Genomic DNA, 25,196 nt, shown 5'->3' with positions numbered 1-25,196 from the left:
ATGCTTAAATTTATAATCACTGGTTAAATATGAAAAATTGCACCTTTGGAAACTAAAATGCAGACTTCTAAGTATTCATAAATCAAGTCACAAAAAAAAATAACTCAAGCTGAATGAACATGGAGGCTCAACATTTCAGAACTTATAGGAAGCAGTAAACAACACCTAAGGAAAAATTTATGGATTTAAACTCTTGTATTTGCAAAGAAAGTTCTAAACTTTTTTTTAGCTTAAGCATTCTCAAAAAATAGCAAGAAAATTGGCTGTAGTGGCACACCTGTGACTCCAGGAATATGATTTTGAAGGAGTTTATGTATGTGCTGTAGCCCCTTGTGTACTGTAGCCACTGTGGGCTTTAGCCATGCATGTGCCATAGCCAGTGTGTGCCATAGATACCTATGTGCCATCACCACAACTTTCACATAAACATGCAATACACATAAACATGCAAAAGAAAATATAAAAATTAATTATCTCTAGATAGTGAAATTGCAAGTGATTTCTTTTTTTTTTGTAGTGGGAAGGATTTATTTGGCTTATAGTTTCACATCATAGTCCTGCAAGTGATTTCTATATTGTTCCTACACCTTTAACGTAGTCAGCAAAGGGTGTCATCATCTAGTCCAGAAATCACTTTTTTAAAAGGCCTTTTTATTTTTTATATATACATGTATGGGGGATTATGGTTGGAGTTGCAGACAGCTGTGAACCGCCTTTTATGGGGCCTAGGAACAGAACTCAGTTCCTCTGTAAGAGCAATACTTGCTCTGAACTCCAAGCCTCTTTCTAACCAGGGAAATGACGCCCCCCACACACAACACTTAGGAAGACTTGTACTTGTTCATCAGTTCGTCTCACTTGTACCCCAATATTTCCTGTGAGGAGCTTCCTGTGAACGTGAGCAGAGACTGTAGCCCAAAGCGGGAGCATCACTTTGGATTCCTTTTCCAATATATTGTTTAATTCTTATTTTATGTGTGTGGGTATTTTGTTTGTGCACTCAATGGGTGCAGTGCCAATGGAGGCCAGAAGAGGACATCGGACCCCTTAGACCTAGAATTATGGATAGTTGTGAGCCACCACGTGAGTGCTGGGAATAAACCTGGGTCCTCTGGAAGAGGATTCAGTGTTCTTAACCACTGAGTCACCTCTCCATCCTTGAATTTGCAGTATTTATTTTTCACATTTCTGTTAAAAGTCACAGTGTTACGCTTGCTGACTGCCGTGCCCATGAGCATGTCAGTGCCATCCTGCATGCCAGCTGCGCAGTGACCCCGGGTGTCTAGACCTGGATGTAGTCAGCACAGCATTCCCTTTATTCCCGTAGCATCCTGAAAAGCTCAGGCCAGGCTTGAAGTTGCTGTGTAGCCCCCACCTCTTTATCACAAATGCCTGGGTTACAGAAGGAGGCCTCTCTGACTTACTGCTTTCCTGAGTGTTCAGAACATAAGTCCTGGGGGCTGGAAGGTGGCTCAGTGGATGAGGTGCTTGTGCTGTGAGTCTGAGGACCTGAGATCGTGTTTTCAGTGCTCATGCTCAGTCTGGGTGCAGTGACGCAATGGTGGGCATCCAACCCCAGGGCTGGCAAAGCCAAGACAGGAAGATGGACGCCTGCAGCCCACTGGCAGTCAGTCATTCTAGAGAAACGGAGCTCTGGGCTCTATAAGAGTCAGTGTCTCAAAAAAGAAGGTAGAAAGCAATAGAGGACATCATCCTGCATCCTACACACACACACACACTCACACACACACGCACACACACATGTAAGCCCACGTGCATGTGCACACACATGTACGCGGACACACCCCTTTTGCAATCAGCCCTTGGGGAAACTTAGCACATTTCTTGCCAGTGGCAGTTAGTGATAGATTTATATTGTCAGTTTCTCAGACTGCACAAGGCAGTCTTTGTGAACGCGTGCAAGGCCAGGTGCAAAGTACTCTGGGCAAGGTTCATGTTTTCCAGTTGCTCTGCTGGGAGAGCGGTGTGTTGGGCCACCCTCCTGGGTAAGTTTTCCCCTTCTAGCCTCTGGATTCTGTAAATTCCTAAGTCTAGTAAGAAATATTAGTAGATTTTAATTGTGTTGCAGTCCTCCAGTCGCCGGCTCGGATTGCTGTAGGAGCATTGTAACAAACAGTGCTGCTGTGGGGATGCCCCCTCTCTGCCTGCCTTCCTACTCACCCCCAGGTATTCCCACACTGCTGTCTGCGGCTGTGGTTCTTTGCAGAGCCTTCCAGTTTTACTCTCCAGTAGACAGCTGCTATGTTAATCTTTAATTGTTTAATCTTTAACCCTAAAAAAATAAACTGCTTGGGTTGTTTGTTTTTGTTTAGCTGATTGTTTTGTTTTGCTACAGTATCTGGCCATGTGCCCCAGGCTGGTCTTGTCCTCCTGCCTCCACCTACCAGTGCCGGAGATTATAGGTGTGTTTGTGTACCACAACGCCTGCTTCCCTTCTGCCTTTAAAGTATATATGTGTTTATTTGTGTGCATGTGTGTGTGTGTCCACGTGTGAGCATATATAATGTGTCTGGGCATGCACAGAAGACAGAAGAGGACATCGGCTCCCTTGGAGAAGGAATTAGAGACATTTTGGGGGGGCATCAGGCTTGTTACCTGGATGTTGGATCTGAACTCTGATCTTCAATGCGCTTACCCACCGGGGTCATCTCACCCCACCCCCACTCCCCACCTTTCGTGCCTTTGTAATGAATGAAGAGCTCACACAAATTCTTCTTGGATTGTTAGCTTCTACATCACAAGTAAATGAAGTCATTCACTCTAATCTCTGAAATATAAATCATTTTCAATTTTTTTTTCCAGCCACGATAGTGCTTGCATGAAATTCAATCTTATCCAAATTCCAGAGTCCCAAGCCTGGGGATCAAGTTCTGGCTGGAAAGGGGCAAATGCTGTGCGTGCCCACCGTGCCCTCTGCTTTTCAGTTGCATTTCTCTCTTCCTCTCTTCCTTTTTCACAGGGTGGGGCAGTTTTGTGGGTTTTGTGGTGCTGAGAAATCAAATCAAGTCTCCCATGCACGCATCAGCTGGTACTTGACCACTGAGCTGCGTCTCTAGCAGAGAGCTTTTCTGTTGTGGCTTCTTTTGCCCCTGCCAGTTGCTATGGCTATCAGAAAGTGTTAGCAACTCTCTCTGTTGTCCAGGGTTAACTTTGAGTTTGGTGTCCTCCTGTCTCAGCATTTTGAGTAGCTTTCAGAGGAGTAATCCTTTATATTTTTTGTTTTGTTTGTGTGTGTTTGTGTGGAGCGTGTGTGTGTATGTGTGGTGTGTGTGTGAAGTATATGTATGTACACAATATGTACAGGTGTGTCTGTGTGTGTAGAGTATACATGTACACAGTATGTGTAGGTCTGTGCATACACTCAAAGAGGCAGAGGTTGACCTCAGGTGTTGTCCGCTATCATCTCCACTTTACTGATGAGAGACAAGAGAACCTGGTTTTCACTGATGGGCTGGACTGACTGGCCAGCAGGCATGGCCCAGAACTGGAGTTACAGACATGGATGAGCATGGGTTTTGGGGTCTACACTGAGGTGCTTACACTTGCATACTAGGTATTTTGCCCAATGACCATCCCAACCCCCAGTTTTTGTTGGCTACTGTTCTAGAGAAGAAATAGGATTTTTTTTTGAGCTAGAACCATTTATGTAGATAAATGAAACTGTTCCTAAGCAATTGTTTGCTTTTCACTATATTTGTATTTCCCAGAAATACAAGTTTCTGTGTCAATATGTTCAAGAGAATGGAATTTTAAAAAATGAAATGTTTAGTGTTGTTATTCATGTATATTTTAATTGAAACATTATTTTTCTAGTTGAAATCACAATACACACAAAAAATAGAAAATAAAAATTAATACATTTTACTTAAAATTCTATCTGGATGCTCTTTCTGAACATGCTTTCTCAGTGTGCGCATCCATATCAGTGTTCTACATCTGTGGCCATAGCCGGCATTACCTGTGTGCTTCCCTGCAGTGTCTTAGCCCTGGAGTTCCAGCTGCTCAGAAGGCTGAAGCAGGAGGATCAAAGGTTCAAGGCCTGAGTAGGGTACAGAGTGACTCTGAAGCCGACCTTGGCAATTTAATGAGCTCCTGTTTCAAAATGTAAAAGTACAGGATTTTAAGTGGGATGCAGCCAGACGTAAAGCTCTTGCCCAGCATGTGCAGGCCCCGGGCTTCGTCCCCAGGGTGGCTAATGGTAAGTGACTGACAACCGACCCCTCCTTTAGTATCTTTAGCCAGAGTTCCTTTGGCCATTGCTGTGTGGCGGACAAATGAGTTCTCAGTTTTCTAATGGAGTTTGGGTGTCTGTTGCTACACCTTGACTATTTTGCCAGTTTTCATTTTAGAAGTAAAATATCTGAGACCTCTAGTAATGCTTGAGTCTTTAAAAATGCATTGTCAGGGTGCTCTAACCATTTAAACCTTTATTTTGAACTGAGCAACACTGGGGACGTTGAGGCAGGAGGATCACAAGTTACAGGCCCTGCAGCTAGAGAGATAGATAGATAAACAGACAGGCAGACAGTCTTAAATAGCCCATACTAACCTCAAACTCACTGTGTAGTAGGGAATATCTTTACATCATACACTCATACACATTAATAAATAATAACCGATTTTTAAGTATTTTAAGTAAGCTAAGTGTTTGGAAGAGTAGTGACCACGTGTTTGCTCTCAGTCACATGGCACCACACAGGCCATGAGAGCACTAGGTTTCCTTCTGGGTCAGATGGGAATTGAAACTCTTTAGACAAAGCGTTTCAGAAGCTTCCAGAACATGCTTTAATACTTTGATAAGATCTGGTGCAGTTCTTCATCTGTAGCAAATTCTTGTTTTGTTTTCTTTTTCTGAGACCTATGTAGTTGGGAACTTGATCTGTAGACCAGGCTGGCCTTGAACTCAGAGATCTTCCAGCCTTTGCCTCTAGTGCCAGGATTAGAGTGTGTCACCACACCTGCTCTACAGCAAATTCTTAAAGCACACCTGTCTATGGTGTTAGGTAGTGGTCATTTCAGATTACTTTCTGTTGCTGCAAAAATACAACTACAGATGGGAGGTGGTGCACAGCTTTAATCCTAGTGCCTGGGAGGCAGAGGCAAGTGGATCTCTGTGAGTTCAAGGCCAGGGCTACACAGAGAAACCCTGTCTTGAAAAAGGAAGGAAGGAAGGAAAAGGAAGGAAGGAAGGCAGGGAGAAAGAAAGGAAGAAAGAAAAAGGAAAATGCAATCAGAACGAACTTTGGGTAAGAAAATGTCTATTACATCGTACTTAAAGGAAGAATGTCAAGGAAGTGTATATGGCTCAAGCAAGAACCTAGAGAAAATTGCTGGAGGTTCCCTCTTTCCAGGTTATTCCAGCTCAGCGGTTCTCACTCTGTAGGTCGTGACACCTTTGTGGGTCAAATGGCGCTTTCATGGGGTCACATATCAGATATCCTGCTTATCAGATATTTATGTTACGATTCATAACATTAGCAAAATTACAGTTACGAGGTAGCAACAAAATAACTTTGTGGTTGGGGTCAGCACAGCATGAGGGGCTGTATTAAAGGGCCACGGCGTTAAGACGGTTGAGACCGCCGCTCTAGTTTGTGTCAGTTGATGAAAGCGTAACCAGCCGGCAGGCATTGAGTTTGCTAGTCTCTCTCCCTAGTTTGTAAATGCATTTTCTTGTACATCTTGTTAATATAGTTGCTTGCAGCAGGTAAAGCATGCATGAGGCAAAAATATACTCTCTTTAGAAAAACCATGTGTTAGGAAAGAAGCAGGTATTGTATGCCTGCTTTTTAATGTATTAAATACTGTTGTAACTGGAGCGGCAGAAGCTGGTGGATCTCTTGAGTTCGAGACCAGCCTGGTCTACATAGTGAGACCCTGCCCCCAAAACAAAGCAAAACAAAAATATTTTATAAGACTTAGAGTTTGAATTATAAAAGAATAGCATGTCTGTTCTTCCACTCTGCTGTAAATTCCCAAGATGCCGAGAAAAGAGAAGTGAAAGTGAAGCAGCCCTTGCTCTCTGAGAGAGAACACACTTCTTGGTGGGCTGTGTTGCTCAGATACTTTTGAAAAAGAAAACAGACTTGAGCATGATACTGTATTTCTGAAATCCCACCCCATAATCCCAGCACTCGGAAAAATGAGGCAGAAAGATTGCTCTGAGCTCTTCCAGGCCAGCCTGGGATGGACCCTAGAGTGAGGCCCTGTAGAGGTGGTAGGGGGAGGCATCAGAAACTGCTCTACACAGGACACATAGGAGGAAACATCACAGAGACCCCCTGTTGGACAATACACTTTGCAGACCCTCTACAGAAGTCTTGGAGGAGCTTTGTTTTTGTCTTACTAAGGAGAGATTTTGTTTTATTAGGTGACCAGTAAAATTTTAGTGAATAAAAGGTAAGACGAGATGTCCATCCTGTTTGCTGGCAAGATACCATGGTGAATCTGTAGACCAGTAATGTGAATGAGTGGCTGAAAGCACATTTGCATGAGCCGTGAGCTTCCGTGACCTTCTGTGAGCTTCCGTGACCTTCTGTGAGCTTCTGTGACCTTCTGTGAGCTTCCGTGACCTTCCGTGGTATATAGTGGTAGCACATAATGTAGTCAAGGGCTTAGAACGAGAACAACACACTCAGCCACGTCTCCACGGAAGATGTTTAAATATCAGCGTACCTTGAAGTCATAGGAGTGGCGTTGGAAGTCTCCTTCTCCTGTGGGAGACACTTTCTAAGGGATATTTGCATACACGAAGCCACAGTTTTGAAAAATCTCTGGGGATTGTAAAGGTGGCTCAGGGATGAAGAGCACTTGCTGCTCTTCCAGAGAACCTGAGTTTGGTTCCCAGCACCCACATCTGGCCACTTGAGCTACAGCTACCTGTAACTCCAGCTCCAGGGACTCTGGCACCCTCTTCAGGCTTGTGTGGGTGTCAGCACATTTCAATAGACACACAGAAACACACACATACACATAAAAAATTCTTTAGAAAGAAGAAAGAAAACAAACTCCTGGAAACCTGGAATGTTTCATAACTGTTCCTTAACTCATTTGGTAAAAGCGCATGCTTTGCATTTTTTTGAGGTTGTTTTATATTTCACTATTTAATCTGAATACCGTTCATGTCATGTAGAAACATTATTTGTGGTTGTGGGGTGCTGCCCACACCTTCCCAGTTCTGCACAATGAAGGCCACCTGATTTTAGTGACATTTAGATGGTTTGTTTTATGTGTTCACAGAATGACAACTTTTGTCTTTGTTCTGTGGGCAAGAATTAGAAATTATGTGCTTAAATTTTTTATTATTATTTTAAGAAAGTTGATCATTTTCATCATGATATTTATTCGTCCTGAGTCTGAAGAAAAAAACATCCACATGCTTTCAGCTTTGCTGAAGTGTTCCACATAAGTGCCAAAGGATGTGGCTGGGGCATACATTTAGATTTCAGAGTCTAATTTAGCTCTCAACAGAAGAACATCTGTGTTGCTTGTTTGCGAAGTAAGCGTACTTGTTTCTGTCCACTGGGAACCTTGAGGTAACTGACCTTAGCGTGTAGCATTCAGTGGTGCAATACTACCTCTGCCTCCTTGGCTGTAGTCCCAGCCCCTTTCCCTGCTAATCTCTGTTAAAGGACAGAATCCCAGGCTGCCTCCCTCTCAGTTACCCCTTGGGGAATCTTATTTTTAATAGCACTTTCCTTTCTTGCCTGCATGACATTTTATCTTTCTTTTCCTTTCTTTTTGCCGTTTGCAAAGACTCTTGGGAGGATTTGACTGATTTGGTGGAACAAGTGCGTGATGATACAGAAGGTGCGTGCCTCACCAGCCTCTCTCGGCCTTTCTCCCGCTGCCTTTTCCTTTGCTCCTTTTCTTTTTGTCTATTTTCTAACCGCCTTTTAATTGTCTTCCGTAAGAAGGAGTGTCTGATTTGGGTTTTATGTATCATGGCGATAACGGAGAAGTCCCTGTGCTTGCTCTCAAGTAGTATAGCGTTCTGTGTATTTACAGTTTTCCTTAGGATTTTTGTCAAAACATTTAAAAGGGGCATTGTTTTTCTTAAGATAAAAAGGGTAATACTGTAAAATTACATCAAACTTTCCTATGACTTGTTTTTAAATTTGCTTTTATATTTGTGAGTTTCACAGCAGTCAAAAGTAACAGCAATTTCTGAAAAGTATTAAAAGTTCAGCCCACTTTTCAGACTATTGGATCTCTGGTGTCTTTGTTTCAGTGGTCTGCATCAAGGTGATACAAAGCATACATCACTGCCTCTTGAATCTCTCAGTTTTTTTTCTCAATGTCAGCTTTATTGGGATGTAATTTTCACAGCGGGTAAGGACTACCATTTTACAGTGTGCAGAGTGACGTTGATGCTTTCACAAAGCTGCGTGTTTCCATCACCACCATCCAGCTCTAGAATGTTGTCACCTCCCGAAACGGGAACCCACGTGCCCGTTATCAACCATTCCCATTTCTCCTGCCTGCCTCTCCATGCCAATCCCCAGTCTCCTTTTCGTCTTTGTAGATTGCCTACTCTGGACATCCCATAGAAACACTGTCATGAAATCCATGTCTTTTTGTTCGTGACTTCGCTCACTCAGCATATTTTCAGGGCTTGTCCATATTATGGCCAGAAAACATGCTGTTGTATGGACACACTATATGTTGTCTAGCCATTATGTTTATAGTTAATTGTAAGGAATGTTTATGTGAAAACACACAATGGGTTCATAATGTTTCATAGTGAGAAAATATCTTGAAGTGGAATTCTAGATAAAATGGTAATTCAATAATTTTAATTTTTTTATTTTATATGTATTGGTGTTTTACCCAGAAATGTCTTTGCACCACAGGTGTACTTGGTACACACGGGGTCCAGAAGAGGACATCATGAGACAGCTGTAAGCCACCATGTGGGTACTAGGACTCCAACCCAGGGCCTCTGGAAGAACAGTCAGGGCTCTTAACCAATGAGCATGTCTCCAGCCTAGACTCTAACATTTCTGAGACATGTCAGACTTGCCTAAGCCTCTGCGCCACTTTACATACAACCAGCAGCACACAAGGTTGTAGCTTCGTTAGATCCTTAACTAGTACTTTCTAGTTTCCTTTTTTAAAAAACTTATTATGTATGTGTTTGTATGTGGGAGTGTTTTGTCTGCATGTATATATGTGCGCCATGTATGCACCATGTGAATGTCAAATGCCCTGGAACTGGAGTTACAGATGGTTGTGAGCTGCTATGCAATGCTAACGTCTGAGTTGTCTCTCCAGCCCTCTTTCTTCCTTCCTTTTTTGTTTTCTTTTTATTTATTTTGTATACAGTGTTCTGTCTGCATGTTCGCCTACTCACCAGAAGAGGGCTTCAGGCATCTTTATAGATGGTTGTGAGCCACCATGTGGATGCTGGAAATTGAACTCAGGATCTCTGAAAGAGCATCTTTGAGCCATCTTTCCAGTCTCTTGTTTTTCAGTGTTTTACTGTATATTTTTGGCTGGCCTGGAACTCTCTATATAAATCAGGCTGGCCTTGACTTTAGAAGAGATCTGAGCACCTCTGCCTCCTGAGTGCTAGAATAAAGGTGTGTGTCTTTTTACTTTCCTGATTGTAGTCTTTGAAATACAAATTTTGTTTTGTTTTGTTTGTTTGTTTGTTTGTTTGTTTAGACAGGTCTCTCAGTGTAGTTTTTGGAGACTGTCCTGGAACTTGCTCCGTAGATCAGGCTGGCCTTGACCTCGGAGAGATCCACCTGCCTCTGCCTCCCTAGTACTGGGATTAAAGGCTAAAGGTGTGCACCACCGCCGCCCAGAAGCACAAATGTTTTCTAATTATATTGAAATATAGCTATTCTATTTTTTCCTTTTGTTGCATGCTCTATGGATCTGATCTTCTGTATCTAAGAAAACACTTTCCCAAGCTTACAAAAATTTGGATCCCTGTTTTCTATGATGAGTTTTATAGTTTTAGCTATTGAATTTTGGTCTCTGGCCCTGGTTATTTTGTGTGTGTGTATCTGTGTGTGTATATCTGTATCTGTGTGTGTGTGTGTGTGTGTGTGTGTGTGTGTGTGTGTGTGTGTGTGTGTCTGTATCTCTGTGTGTATCTGTATCTCTGTGTATGTCAGTGTGTGCATGTCTGTGTGTCTGGGTACACTCATAAGTGCAGAGGTTGCAGATTCCCTGGAGCTGGAGTTGCAGGTGGTTGTGGGGTGCCTGCTGTGGGTGCTGGGAATCAAACTTGGGCCCTCTGCACGTTTAATTGCTGAGACATCTCTCCTGATCCTTTCTTTTTCAGGATTTATTTAGACTCAGCTGGGTCTTTTGCATTCCTGTAGATATTTTAGGATAAGCTTGCCAATTCCTGTAAATAAGACAGCTGGGATTTTGATAGGGATTGGTTTGAATCTGTATTAACTTAAAGAGTATTGCCATCTTAGCATAATTAAGTCTTGAAATCTATTGACATTAGATTTCTGTTTATTTTGATGCTTTAAATTTTCATTTCCAGCCAGTGATGGCGTACGCCTTTAATCCCAGCACTCGGAAGGCACAGATAGGCGGATCTTTGTGAGTTTGAGGCCATCCTGGTCTGCAGAGCAAGTTCCAGGACAGGCTCCAAAGCTGCAGAGAAACTGTCTCGACAAAAAAATAAATAAATAAAGTAAAGTAAAAATAACTCATTTCCACATTTTGTTTTCAGTGCACAAAACATGCACATCTTTTGTCAATTTATTTGTAAGTATTTTCTTTTTGATACCATGCAAGCGAAGTCATTTTTGAGCTTTTTGCTACTGATTTGGTCCTTTCTCATCTACAAGTTGATTTTTGAAACTGTAGTAATGCTGAAAGCTGTATGCAGTATGCTTTTTCTATGTATACTTTTCAAAGAAAACATTTGGTTTGTTATTAGTCAGGATTCGAGATTAGCATTAGCTAATAAGCAATAACAATTATAATAATATTGTGCAGTAGGTTGATTGGACACAACCTCAGATACTTTATGGTGCTGAAGCGTCTTTTTCCCTGGTAAAACAGAGAATGCTTATTTTCTCACTGAACAGAAACACTGTACAACGGACTGTCTCTTTGGCATATCTAAATTTCCAGTTTCACTACTCTTGCATTTTCAAGTCATTATTAAATAATAGCCATTAATGAATAATAGACACACTGTGATACTGTAACTAAGGCGGCTTCTGAGTGACTGACAGGCATATAGACAGCTTATACGGCGTAGAGATGACCTGACAGAGAGGTGATTCATTTTCCACTGTGGGCAAGAAAGGAATACATTTCCATTACACTGCATAGAAAAGCATGCAATTTAAAACTTATTAGTTATTTCTGAAATTTTCCATTTAATATTTTTAGATCATGGTGACTTGCAGAAAGCAATATGCCAGAGAAGAGACTGCTATCCAATTAAGTCTTGTATTGATCTTGTATCCTGCGGCCTTGCCAAGTATTATTATTAGCTAATATTTTGTTTATGGAATCCTTAAATCTATAATAACATAATCTCCCAAACTATGATTTTATCCCTTCCTTCATCTAGATGCCTTTTGTTTTTCCTAATTGCCCTGACTAAACTCTCCTCTAGGGTGTTTTTTAGAACTGGTGAGAATGACCGTGTGTATCCTGTTGCTGACCTCTAGTGAAATCTTTTACTCTTAGATATTATTGTAGTAGTTTTCCCTAGTTGCATTTTACCAGGTTAAAGAAATTTCTTTCTCAGCTGGTCAGTGGTGGCCCACGCCTTTAATCTTAGCACTGGGGAGGCAGAGGCAGGGGGATCTCAGTAAGTCTACAAAGCAAGTTCCAGGACAGTCAGAGCTGTTACATAGAGAAACCATGTCACGAAAAAACAAAAAGACACAAAAAGGAAATTTTTTTTTAACGATTTATTTATTTATTATGTACACAGTGTTCAGCCTCCATGCCTGCAGGCCAGAAGAGGGCACCAGATCTCATTACAGATGGTTGTGAGCCACCATGTGGTTGCTGGGAATTGAACTCAGGACCTCCAGAAGAGCAGTCAGTGCTCTTAACCTCTGAGCCATCTCTCCAGTCCCAGGAAATTCTTTTCTTTTCCTAGTTTGTTACATATAAGTGTTTTTAGATATGTCAGCCTACATGTTGTTTATGTCTATGTCTATTGAAATCACAGCCTTTATTAACTTAACATATTGCATTGCTTGACTTATGTATGCTGAATCCATGCAAACCTTCATACTGGCCTCAGTCCTGCTTGGTTGTGTTATGATCTTCTATGTATGTTGCCAGTGTTTGGTTGAGGCTTTTTACATCTGCATTTGTAAGGAATATTATAGTGCAGGTCTCTCTTTTCTTTTTTCTGTCCTAAGGAAATATTATTTTCTGGAATAGTTTGCAAAAGATTGATATTAATTCTAAATGATTAACTTCAACAGTGAGGTCATTTGCTTCCGGTTTTCTATCTGGGATTTAGGTTTTGCTTTATTACCAATTCAGTATCTTTTCTTGTTACTTACTTGCTCATGTTTTCTGTTTCTTGTTAGTTTTAATTGATTTGTGTATTTCTAGGAAATCACCCACATGTTTTTCCTTTACAATTTCACTTGTTGCTAGGCAGTGGTGGTGCACACCTTTAATCCCAGTACTGGGTGGGGGGGCAGAAGCAGGTGAATTTGTGGGAGTTCAAGGCCAGCCTGGTTTACAGAGCAAATTCTAGGACACAGAGAAACCCTGTCTCAAAAAACAATTTTTTAAAAAATCTTTTTTTTCACTTATTTCTGTGAGGTCGGTGAGCCCAGTGTCTCATCTTTCCTTTCTTTGTTTTTAAGTCATTCGACTTTTGTGTTGGTCAATGGTAAATGTTTGCTAATGTTATCTTCCTATTGTTATCTTCCTATTCTTCCTATCTTCCTATTGTTATCTTCCTATTGTTGCTGTAGGGAAAGAAAGGATTGTTGGGATTACAGTGTGAGAAGAGATAGAGTTCATCAGGGCAGGGAAGGAAGGGCAGCTAGAGTGGGAGGCGGTGGTCACATTACATGTGGAGTCATGAAGGCTATTGTTTTTGAGTCAGGACATTGCCAGGTAGCCCGGGCTGACCTCAGATCATGATTCTCTTGCTTCAGTCTTCTGGCTACTAGGATTACAGACATGGGTCAGTATTTCTGGCTTCAATATTGCTGATCTTTATCAAAGATTCAGCTTTGAGTTTTGTTGATGTTTCTTAAGTTTTGGGTTTTGTTAGTTTGTTCTCCCCCCACACACACACTATTTAGTTATTTCTTTTCCTTTTAATTTCATTCATTCTCATATATTATTAAATTATATGTTATATTATAATACGTTATTTGCCTGTGTGGAATCGTGAAGTTTTGACATACTGGAGACAAGAATCTTCTAAGTAAGTGTCTCACAAATGTATAAGCGGATTGCTTGGAGTTTCACTTCATGGTAAATTACAGACAAGATTCACTAGCCCCACTGCGCCTGAGCGCTAACCCCCATGGCTTTCCTGTGTTCTGATGCTGATGCTCCAGGACCACGGAGTTCATGGTACTTGGTGTCAGAGGAATTTGGTGGGGGGACATGGTCATTTCTCTACATCCCGCGGAGAACCCGTGTCCCAGTGTGTCGTGAGTATGGTTGATATGAATGTGTGTTGTTTTCACAGCAAAACTAGACCTGCACTCTCTCTCTCACTGTTACCTCACTTCAGGGGAATTTGAGCCTCAAAGTGACAAAATTCCATAAAGTCAAACGTTAGTCTACCCAAGTAAATAGTTGATGCCAAAGATTAAGAGTGGATATAAACTTTCTGAAAGAGCCACATTTCAGCAAAGCCCATTTTGGATTATACCGTTAACAAGAAAAGGTAGTGATGAAGATGAATTTATCATGAGATACTCTTGACCAGCTGCCTTAACAGAGTTCCTCAGAAAAGTGGTACAGAAGTCAATTTGCTCCGCACTTCTGCTGAGTAGAAATGTGGGTGACATCTGACATGGCTTATGGAGCGTGTGCAGATAGGACTATGCATAATCAGGCTAGTGATGAAGACTCCCGAATTCTCAGAAATAAGTGTCTTCACGTTCATTAGGTGCTGTTTTATTATAAAGGCCTTTTTTAGAGTTTTCATATGTTTCTTTTACTGTCAAAAACAACTCACAAACTGAGCTGTGGGAGTCAGAGGCAGGAGGATCTCTGTGAGTTCAAGGCTAGCCTGGTCTACATAGCTAGTTCCAGGACAGCCAGGGCTACATAGTGAGACTGTGTGTGTTGTGGAGGGTGATAATGCTTTCGTTTTTTCTCAAAACTAAAAATTAAAACTAGGTTCCCACAGATGCTAGGCAAGCTCTCTAGCCCTGAGCTACATCCCGGGTCCTTTTTTATTTTTAAATTTATTTGTTTTTATTTTGATACAAGTTACCTTGAACCCATTCTGTATCCCAGGCGGACCTTAAATTTAGCCTCCTGAGAATCTGGCATTACAGGTCACATGCCAGTTCACCAAGAGAAAACTTTGATCTTCCAAATAATAAGGAAATCTTGAAGAATAACTGCTGCAAAAAAAACCAAATTAGTTCAGCTTTAGTAGAAATTAAGTTTACCTTAACATATTACATAGTAATATAACATTAAGTATCTCTTGTACTTCCTATAGGCATCCATAATGAAGGTTTTGTTGTATAGACATTTTATGTTAATACTCTCTAAGGGTCTTGTGAATTCCTGTCAGGTATTTTGTCCTGCTAGGTTGAACTCACAAATCTGCTCTGAGAGTTCATAGACATCCACATGCCCTTGAGTCTGACGGAGTAGGAGTGACTAGCTCCCAAACTGGTGGTCCACAGGACTGAAGCATAGCAATGCTACTGAGGCAGGCCGCCAGGGATCTGGTCCGTCTCCTGCCGTCTGTTGAGAGGGGTGAAGTCGGGTGTCTAATAGCTCTCTAAAATACTATCCCCACACCACCACTGATTATAAGATATTAGAAACACTGGATGGTGCATCCTGCTGCTAAGAAAATTAATATTTTTGGTATATTCTGCTTTGAGAGGAAAAAAAAATTTGTTTTTTTTGACAGGGTTTCTCTGTAGCTTTGGAACCTGTTCTGGATCTCACTCTGTAAGCCAGGCTGGCCTTGAACTCACAGATATCCACCTGTGTCTATCTCCCAAGTCCTGGGATTAAAAGTGCGCACCACCATCTCCCAGCTAGATGATAAATTTTTGTATATTTCACTGTCCCTGTTTGACTTTCTCCCTTGCCCCCCTCCCCCAGTGCTGAGAGACACTAACCCAGGACCTCATATATCTAAGCAAGTACTCTGTTTTTTAAATTTGTATTAGACATGAATTATACATAATGGTTTCATTGTGACATTTTCATAAATATACACAATATATTTTGATCATCTATACACACACCTAATGCCAACATTTCCCTTCTCTGAGTTTACCTGAGCCTTGGAGGGGGTAATATAGATATCTCATTGGTGAATCCAAAACCACTCACACACAGCATTGTGATCAGTTATGAGTGTCTGCTGTTAAATACTGACTGCTGCAAGAAGAAATTCCTCTGATCAAAGCTGGCCCCACGAATCTGGGAACATAAATCCATGTGTAAGGCAGTTGGATGAACACACCATGTCTGCTCGGCAGAACAGCAGCAACAGCCTGCCAGTAGACCTGTAACCAGGTTTACAATTCCAGATGTGAATTCCTGCTTACGGAATAGGCTGCAAATCCAATCAGAAAGTGGTTGGTTACTCTTGTAACAGATCACACTACTGAGCAAATCAGCGCTTCTTGCCTGGTAGTTGGTATTGTTGCGTTTCTCTGTGTCCAACAACCATGACATGTAGCATCTTTGTTAAGAAGGATCTTATTAGCTCAATCTTGTAGGCATCCAAGGACAGTGGCATATGTTGGTATTACTAGGGGGGAGGCTTGAAATTTTTGAACTTGTATACAATGAAGTATGATTATTCCCCACTCCAATTTTCTCTATATCCCCTCCAAAACATTCCACCCTCAATTTTTTAGGTTTTTGAGTCAGGATTTTTCTGTGTAGCCCTGGCTGTCCTGGAACTCTGTAGAATAGGCTGGCCTTGAACTCAGAAATCTGCCTGCCTCTGCCTGCTGAGTGCTAGGATTAAAAGCAAGTGCCACTATGCCCAGCTCAACTTTTTTTTTTCCAGACAAGGTCTTACTATGTGGTCTTGACTAGTCTAGCATTTACTATGTAGACAAGAGCGGCCTTAGACTCACAGAGATTTGCCTGCCTGTACCCCCTGAGTACTAAGATTAAAGACACACGCCACACAATGCCTAGCCTGTTTTTGTCATTCTGTTATTATTTGTATAACCCTCTAAGAACAGTTAATGCTGCCCATATAAGTGGGGTGTGGGACTATGCATTGAAACATGGGAATCTTACCAGTGGCCACATTTTCAGAAAGAATGTTTTCCATCTGTCCCCAAAGCAATTATCAACTGCCAATAGTACCTCAGTGAGGGTACTCACCTAGCCCATCTATCATAATTTCATCTCGTTTATGTGGTTCCGGTCTTGTGCAGGTATGGGCTGCTGTGCACTTCGGAGTCTGATAGCCATGTCCTGTTCAGAAGACAGCAGCACATCACTCCTCTCTATCCCCTGCACTCACACTGTTTCCACTTCCTCCTCCCAGACGTTCCAAGCCTTGGTGGTGGTGCGTGGTGCTATCCATTTATTTTTTATTAGTTTATCAAGTATCAGATTTCCTTATGGCTTTTTAAAAAATACATTATTGCTTTGGTCTAACCTCTCCCTCTCCTTTCTGTCCCTCAACTCCCTGAACTCTCCCCACTTCAGCTTTTCTACCTCCACTACTCCCCCACCTCTCATATCACAGCGTTCTACTGCCCTCCCCAACTTAAATCATTTCCCCCTTTGACTTAATAATCCCCTTCCTAGTTTCCTGATGTGTTCTCACTCCCACATAAATGCACATGCATAAAAATTAATAGCTAAGATCTACATTTAAAAGAGAATATGTGTCTGTCTATCTGAGCCCGAGTTTTTCCCTTAATATAGTATTTTCTAGTTCCGTTCCTTTTCCGACACATTTAATAACCTCATTTTTCTTCGTGTCTGAATAGAGTTAGATTGTGTATGTGTGCTACATTTTCATTGTCCTTCCTGAGTTGGTGGTCGTCTACACTGGTTCCACTTCCTTGCCATTGTGAGCATAGATGTGCAGGTGCCTTCCCTTAACAAGTTAGTGTAGAATGGACAAAGAGCTACGTCTGAGACTGGAGAGAAGATGGCTGCGCTGCACAGAGCACTGACTTCTCCTCCAGCGGACCCAGGTTCAATTCCCAGAACCCACATGGCAGCTCACAGCCTTCTGTAACTCCAGTTCTAGGGGATTCTATGCCCTCTTCTGGCCTCTGTGGGCACCAGACATACATGTATATGTGGACATATGCATGCAGAACATCCCTGTACATAAAAAGGAGATGCCTGATGGTAGCCTTAAATGTGTTAATGTGCAAGAAATAGGTAATGATAACATAGACCAATTTGACTTTGATGTAAAGTGTTTCTCTAAAATGTTGCCTAAACTAGATGAAAAGGTGTTCATCCATTATCGTGACTGCTCAGGGTGCTGAGGCAAAAAAGATTGTTAGTTCAAGACTGGCCTGGGCCATGTAGTGAGACATTACCTCTAAAAGTTAGTTAATGGGTAATTACAATAGTACCTATGAGAACACTATAACAAATAAGAGTTTTTATAGTTGGGGATGTAAGTCTATTAGTCTGTAAAGTTAATGTAAATTAGTTTAGGATTTGGTCATTTTTGCTTTATTGACTTAAGTATGAAGGCAGATATAAAGGAAAGCATTGTGTGACAAAATAGCCTGTTTTTGTCTTGTTGTTTATTTGAATTATGAAAGTGTAGTTTTAGCAGGACTTTGGACTTTCTTGCAGAAGTAAAATGTTTTATAGAGCACTGGGCAGCTTTTAGTTTATTTACACAAATTTGATATTTGCTGATGCACGGGAGGGTTTACACATACATGTGTATTCCTATGTGATTTCTGTGTATATGCATGCACATAGTCTTCATGGTAAATCCAAGTCCAAATCCTTCCTCTGTGGATTGTGGAGCCTCAGCCCCCAGCACTGTTCTGTCCCTGGTCTTTCATCTAAACCGAAGAGGAGGCAGGGCTGGTGCCTTTCACAGCACTCACTGCTCTCAGAGGACCGAGATTCTAGTTCCAGGATATGCATGGCGGCTCACAGAACTACAGTTCCGGGTGATCTGACTGTTCTCCTGGCCCCCACAAGCACGGCGTGGACATGGTGTACTAATACACAGGCAAAGCACTCAGTCACATAAAAATAAATAGATCTTTAAAGGAAGGAAAAATACTTCAGCAGTAATAGTGAAATAGTGGGTACATAAGATAATCGTGTTAGGACTGGAGGATCAAAAGCATCTGTCCCCATCAGTTCGTTTATAAGTAGATTGTGGTGGGGGAGGAACACAGGCACTGTGTTGGAGTCGAGCAAAGGCATTCTGGACTCTGGTTCTGTCACTGGTCACTGTGCTATGGACCAGCTGCATAACTCATTACAAGAAACAGTTAAGACCATAATTGGATATGTTTGGTTATACATGGATATGATCCCAGCACTATGGAGGCTCAGGCTGAGGCTGAGAATTGTTACTGGTTCTAGTGAAACCTGTTTCAGGGGCGAAAAAAGGATCATAATTCTAAGAAGCACACAGTAGTACCTGGACCTTCTGTGTTCTGTAAATACAATAAGGTCCTGGTGCTGCTTTCCTCAAATAGGTTATTTCTGGTGCTTAGAGCCAGACACTGTGTATTGAGTATTGAAAACTTGGGAGTTAATTTCTTGTACCATATTGTACCAATAGTTCATTAATAGTATGAAGGAATTTAGTAAGTAATGTCTTAGTTAGAGTTAATATTACTGTGATGAAACACCATTGGCCAAACCAGCTTGGGAAGGAAAGGTTTTATTTGCTTATAAAACCTGAATCACAGTTCATTGAGGGAAGCCAAACCTGAAGGCAAGCGCTCATGCAGAGGCGTGTTGGTTACTGGCTTGCTCCTCGTGGGTTTCTCAGCTGCTTTCTTACAGCTAGCCCAGGAGTGGCACAACTTCCAATGGGCTGGGCACTTCCCAATCAGTCACTAAGAAAATGCCCTACTGGATTGCCTACAGACTGATCTTTTGGGGGGCATTTTCTCAATAGAGGTTCCCTGAGTTGACTCCAGGTTGTATCAAGTAGACATAAATCTAGCAAGTGAGGTGGGCATGGTGGATCTCGCCTTTAATCCCAGTAGCAATTGTTATTGATACCAAGAAAGTAAATGGTACACTTGGAGTAGCTTGTCCAAGCACTTTCCCCCCATCTTGGATCTCTTTAAGCACACCATGCCAGGCGCTCTCAGAGGAGTAGTGAGGATGGAGGTCCAGCCATGTGTCAGGATAGCAAGTAGCGCGCTGTGGAGGTGCCCAGGTAGGTAGCTACCAGAGGAGTATTTAAGACTTAAGCATTGATAAAATGGCTCAGTTTTGCTTTTAAAATGACTAAACAAGGAAACATCTTTTTCTACAGCAAGTACATAGCCAGGAAGAATACAATGGAAAATAACTATTTGGTGCCACTTCCTTGGTTCAGGACAAATCGCCAGCAGTCTTGCTCACCGTTGCTTTTATGCCGTCAATGTAGACATCAGTATGGTGAAATGGTACTGTTTTCATGGTGTGCTTTCCCACTAAGTGAGCTCATTCCCTTCCCACAGATCCTAATTATCTCATGGCTAACGAACGCATGAATCTGATGAACATGGCAAAGCTGAGTATCAAAGGCCTGATTGAATCTGCTCTGAACCTGGGGCGAACCCTGGACTCGGACTATGCCCCCCTCCAGCAGTTCTTCGTGGTGATGGAGCACTGCCTGAAGCACGGCTTGAAAGGTGGGCTGTGGCCTCAGAATGCAAATGTGCAGCCAGTCCTTAGCAATGCCTACCCGGAAAGAAGCCTTTTCCATGGAAACAAAAAGCAGAAATCTTGGATGCACAGTATTAACGGCCTTGGCATGGTGGCTCACGCCTTTACTTCCCAGCGCTTAGGAGACAGGAGATTTCTGTGGGTTCAGGACTAGCTCATCTATAGAGAAAGTTTCTTGCCAGCTAGGGCTACATAGTAAGAGACCCTGTCTTTGAAAAAAATAGTAGGATGCAACCTTTGTAGGAGCAGAATTTTAGTTGACTTAAAGGACTTACAGTCCATAAAAGTGCAACTGTCTTTGAATGTTAGAGTTGAAAGGGCCTTCGTTACTAAGCAAACAAAGATGGCTGCTCCGTCAATTGACAGGAGAAGAGCCCTGCCTAGAACTGACTAGTTACCAGCCCAGATCAAAAGTTGGGGCAGGGGGCTGGAGAGATGGCTCAGTGGTTAAGAGCATGACCTGCTCTTCCAAAGGTCCTGAGTTCAATTCCCAACAACCACATGGTGGCTCACAACCACCTGTAATGGGGTCTGATGCCCTCTTCTGGCCTGCAGGCATACACGCAGACAGAATATTGTGTACATACTAAGTAAATAAATATTAAAAAAAAAAAGTTGGGGCAGAACGGGTGCTGTAGTCAGGCTTCCTGCTCTGCTCACGTAAGCAGTTTGGGGGGACCCTAGTCAGGCCATCTTAGTTCCTTACCCCTCCCTTTTCACTGTTCAGTTTTTTACTGGGCTGTTTTCATCACTAATACTATATGGTTTTAACTACGGAATCATTAAATATTATTATGGACTAGATCACTAATTCTTTTTTATTTTATTTTTATGTATATGGGTGTTTTGTCTACATTTATGCCTGTGCACTATGTTTGTGCCTGGTGCCCATAGAAACCAGAAGATGACATCAGATCCCCTGGAACTGTAGTTACAGACAGTTATGAGCTGTCGTATGGGTGCTGGGAGTTTTATCTGAGTCTTCTACAAGAACAGTCAATACTTTTAGTTGCTGATTCATCTCTCCAGCCCCATCACAAATTCTTTAAAAAAAAAAAAAAAGGAAGAACTGAGTCTTGGAAGTACAGAATTTTTTATTTTTGTAAATTTTTATCTATTATGAAACCATAATTTTTACATGTGTTTCTATGTGTGTGGTATACATATATATATCTGGGGCACACATCTGTGGAAATGTGTGTGAGTGAAGGCCAGAGATTGATGGCGAGTATCTTTCCTATTCTCAATTTTTTTACTTACCAGCAAAGGGTCTTAGGCAGTCTGGAGCTCACAGACTTGCTAGGGTAACTAGCCAACTTGCCCCAGGATGCTCCGTCTCAGTCCTTCTTGTGCTGGGATTACAGGTCAGCCACCACGCCCACCTGGTTTTTATGTGGGCCTTAGGGATCCAAACTCTGGCCACACTTGTGTGGCAAACACTTGCTTCACTGAGCCATCTCTCAACTTGCATGAAAAGTTTGAAACTAATAGCCTAGGATTGGATACCCAGAACGAATGCTGGAGAGAGAGAGAATGAGAGAATGTGAACGAGAATGCTGGCACAGATATGCAAGCACCTTTATGTGTTTGTAGTATAGGGGTATTTTTGTTGTAAAGAATATTAAAATACTGTTTCTCTTTGTTTTCTTAGCCAAGAAAACTTTTCTTGGACAAAATAAATCCTTCTGGGGGCCTCTAGAGCTAGTAGAAAAGCTTGTTCCAGAAGCTGCAGAGATAACAGCAAGTGTTAAAGATCTCCCAGGACTTAAGTAAGTCTTGGGCTAAGTTTTCTTTCTCTCTTTGAAGAATGGGGCTAATGATGATGTGTACATTTTTATAACAACCCAAGTTTGTAATGCTGTTATCACTGTTAATCACTGTTATCACTGTTAGTGTCTCTTGAAGGGTACTTCCTAAAGAGAGGTTGTCTTCATATAATAATACCAGAATCTCTGTTTGATTACAAAAATGCACATGAGAATCAGCAGGTCTTAAGAAATTTGACCTAGGAAGATGTTATGCCTGGCTGGATTTCAGGAAAACAACTGTGATCCATGGATTTTAGAGCCAAGATTAAGTGAGCCTGAGGAAAATGAGATCTGCCTTCAAACTTGGGGAATAAAAGTAGAGATTAGCTTCCCACGGGAAACTGGTTTAATGTTAACCGAATGAAAGCACACTTTGCCTGTGTCCATCTGAGTATCCGGTTTCCTGCATACCCTGCTCTAAACTTAGGGCTCATTGCACACTAAACTGATGGGACATTTCCAGCTGTGCCGAAAAGTGTACTGGTCTTCAGACTACCGCACATTTACTTACTAATGCAAATGCAAGATTGTTTGTCCCAGACACCCAAGACTCACAATCCCACCCACAATTACAAGTGCAAGCACAGGTGGGGACCTCAGTAAGGCCATTGGAAGAGCACGAGTCCTGTCCCACACTGGACCCGCCCTACTGCCTTTCCTGTTCTCAGTCACTTGGTTTCTGTGCTCTTGTAGGACACCAGTTGGCAGAGGAAGAGCCTGGCTTCGTTTGGCATTAATGCAGAAGAAGCTTTCTGAGTATATGAAAGCCTTGATCAATAAGAAGGAACTCCTCAGGTATGAACACAAGTCAAACTTTCTTATTGACATATTCTGCCAGTATCATTCAAAGTCAAGTCATAGAAACTTGCTGATTGCGTAGGTCAGAAAGACGTATACGTAACAGTTTGATCAGTTCTCTGTACTGCACCTCACATACTCCCAGTCCTGACAGGGTGTTTTATGCAGTGTATGTCCTCTATGTAGCTGTGGCTATCTATATGTGGTCCTTTGTAGGGCAGTTCAGAACTTTACAGCACCAGAAAACAAGGAAAGCTTATGGCCCACAGCCTGTGCATAGACCCAATAGGACAACGGGTTGATAATCCTTTCATACGTACCATTCACATAGATCATGTGTTGCCTAGGTTACATAGAAAATCTTCATAACAAAACCAAACAGATACAACCATAATGTTAAAAATAAAAGGCAACCTATAGAGTGAAGGAGATTTTTTAATAATTATATAATTATATGCATATTTAACAAAGAATATACATAAAGAATGTGGCTGGCAGGCATAGGGCACACACCTGTAACTCCAACACTTGAGGGCAAACACAGGAGGATCTTTGTGAGTTCAGGATCATCCTGGTGTAGAACATAAACTCCAGGACACTCTGTCTCAATAGTAATAATAATAATCCTACTAAAGTAAAAACAATACAAACATATGAACACAGACAGAAAATTTAAGCTTCAAAAAGGAAAAATTAACCGGGCTGTGGTGATGCATGCTTTCAATTCCAGCATTTGGGAGGCAGAGGTAGATGGATCGCTGTGAGCTCAAGGCCAGCCTGGTCTACAGAGTGAGTTCCAGGACAGCCAGGGCTACACAGAGAAACCCTGTCTCCAAAACAAAATAAAACAAATGACTTGTAAACATAGAAAAAGATGTGTGACTTTACCGACCATCATAAAAGTATATTTTAAAACAAGATACAAGGGTCAACAAAATGGCTTAGTGGGTAAAATCACTTACCCATAAGCCTAGTTCCCAGAGTTTAAGCCCCAGAACCCACATGGCAGAAGGAGAGGACCAATTCCTGCAAATTGTTTTCTGACTTTCATACACATACTGTGGCACACACACACCCATACACAAACAAGTAAATAAATGCAATAAAGCAAGGTGATACTGGTATTTGCCCAAAATAAACAAAATGAAAGGGCAGATGGTACCAACTATTGGCCAGGTATGATGGCACACACCTGTAATCCAACACCAGGGCATATGAAGAATTACTCCAAGTTCTAGGCCAAGTTCAGATTCCAAGTTCAGCCTTGCATCGTGAGACTTTGTCTCAATATATATACATTATATATATATATCATACACATATATGTGTGTGTGTGTAATGTTAGAAGGGATATGAAGTAACTTTCTGCTAATGCTGAATGGGGTCTGAAATATCCTACAAAGAAAAGGTGCCAGAAAGTCTAGTTCTGTGCTCTTGGCCACTGCAGCAGCTCCTCCCCTGAAGTTGCAAGTAGCCCAAGACCCCTCTTAAAGGTTTTGACTGTACTTGGGCACAAACCAAGCTTGTAGAGGACATGTCATCACACCATCACTTGCAGGGTATAAAAGCTCCCTGCTTTACTTCCAGTGTGTGACTTCTCTGGCCTTGATATCTGGGGCAGAGGGACTCACCCAGGAGTTGCTTTGCTCAAACAAACCTGTTCTTTTACTTTTTCCTTCCGGCTTGATCTGGCTTACTGCGGCCGCAGAGAAACCTGTTATCAGGAAACCTATTAGGTTTCACATGTGTTTCTTTTACTTTAGTTTTTTAGTAATAACTATTTTTACCTAAGTTATACAGGAAATGATTCTTTAAAACTCTGAGATCAGGGACTGGAGAGATGGCTCAGTGGTTAAGAGCACAAACTGCTCTTCCAGAGGTCACAGGTTCAATTCCCAGCACCCACATAGCAGCTCACAACTGTCTGTAACTCAGGATCTAACACCTTTACATCGATGCACATAAAATAAAAATTAAAAAAAATAAAACTGTAAGATCATCGTCAGGATATTTACAGTACAATGTTATTTGATAGGCAACAGTGGTGCTGGGGTGGGGCTTGGTGGTAGAGGACTTGCATAGCATTCAGAAAGATTGGCATTCAGTCTCTAGCAGAGCCTCGTTTTCTAGCCATGTACGTGTGTGCATATGCACATACACATATGAATATATATGCCGAGGTCTTACTGTGCTCCCTGGTTTCTGTTGTAGTGAGTTCTACGAAGCCAATGCCCTCATGATGGAAGAGGAAGGAGCTATTATTGCTGGTCTCCTGGTGGGCCTGAATGTCATCGATGCCAATTTCTGCATGAAAGGAGAGGACCTGGACTCTCAGGTATGGGAAATTCTCCTGTAACCAATGGTATCACTCTGTGCCCTGTCCTCTCAGAGCCTGGATTGGTCAGATCACACCAACCAAGTTAGAAGACATTGTGAGCATCAGAAACAGGATTTCCTTTCGTTTTGTTGTTCCTGTAGAGTTAATGTGCCTTTGAAGTGAGAAACCACTCTGCACACTTAGAGGTCAGTAAACGAAGAAGC

The 25,196-nt window shown here is 41.9% G+C and overlaps 1 protein-coding gene across 14 annotated transcripts in view; it reads left to right on the top strand.

The window, feature by feature from the left end:
* The window catches only part of Rufy3 (RUN and FYVE domain containing 3), an 80,290-nt gene that overhangs the window by 24,853 nt on the left and 30,241 nt on the right, over nt 1-25,196 (top strand). For 9 of the 14 annotated variants that reach the window (XM_087908894.1, XM_087908893.1, XM_085691665.2 and 6 more), the window contains exons 2-5: nt 19,842-20,015; nt 21,701-21,818; nt 22,551-22,652; nt 24,867-24,990. In XM_087908894.1, the coding sequence (XP_087765020.1) occupies nt 19,842-20,015; nt 21,701-21,818; nt 22,551-22,652; nt 24,867-24,990 (518 nt within the window). Of the gene's footprint in view, nt 1-1,926; nt 2,007-7,776; nt 7,831-19,841; nt 20,016-21,700; nt 21,819-22,550; nt 22,653-24,866; nt 24,991-25,196 lie in introns of those variants that run through there. The other 5 variants (XM_085691668.2, XM_048424922.3, XM_085691674.2 and 2 more) reach the window with 2 other exon arrangements.

This window comes from Myodes glareolus, chromosome 8 (assembly GCF_982192425.1).
Source record: "Myodes glareolus chromosome 8, mMyoGla1.1, whole genome shotgun sequence".
NCBI lineage: Eukaryota > Metazoa > Chordata > Mammalia > Rodentia > Cricetidae > Myodes > Myodes glareolus.
Note: the sequence above shows the minus strand (reverse complement) of the source record. Positions and strands in the feature narration are given on the sequence as shown.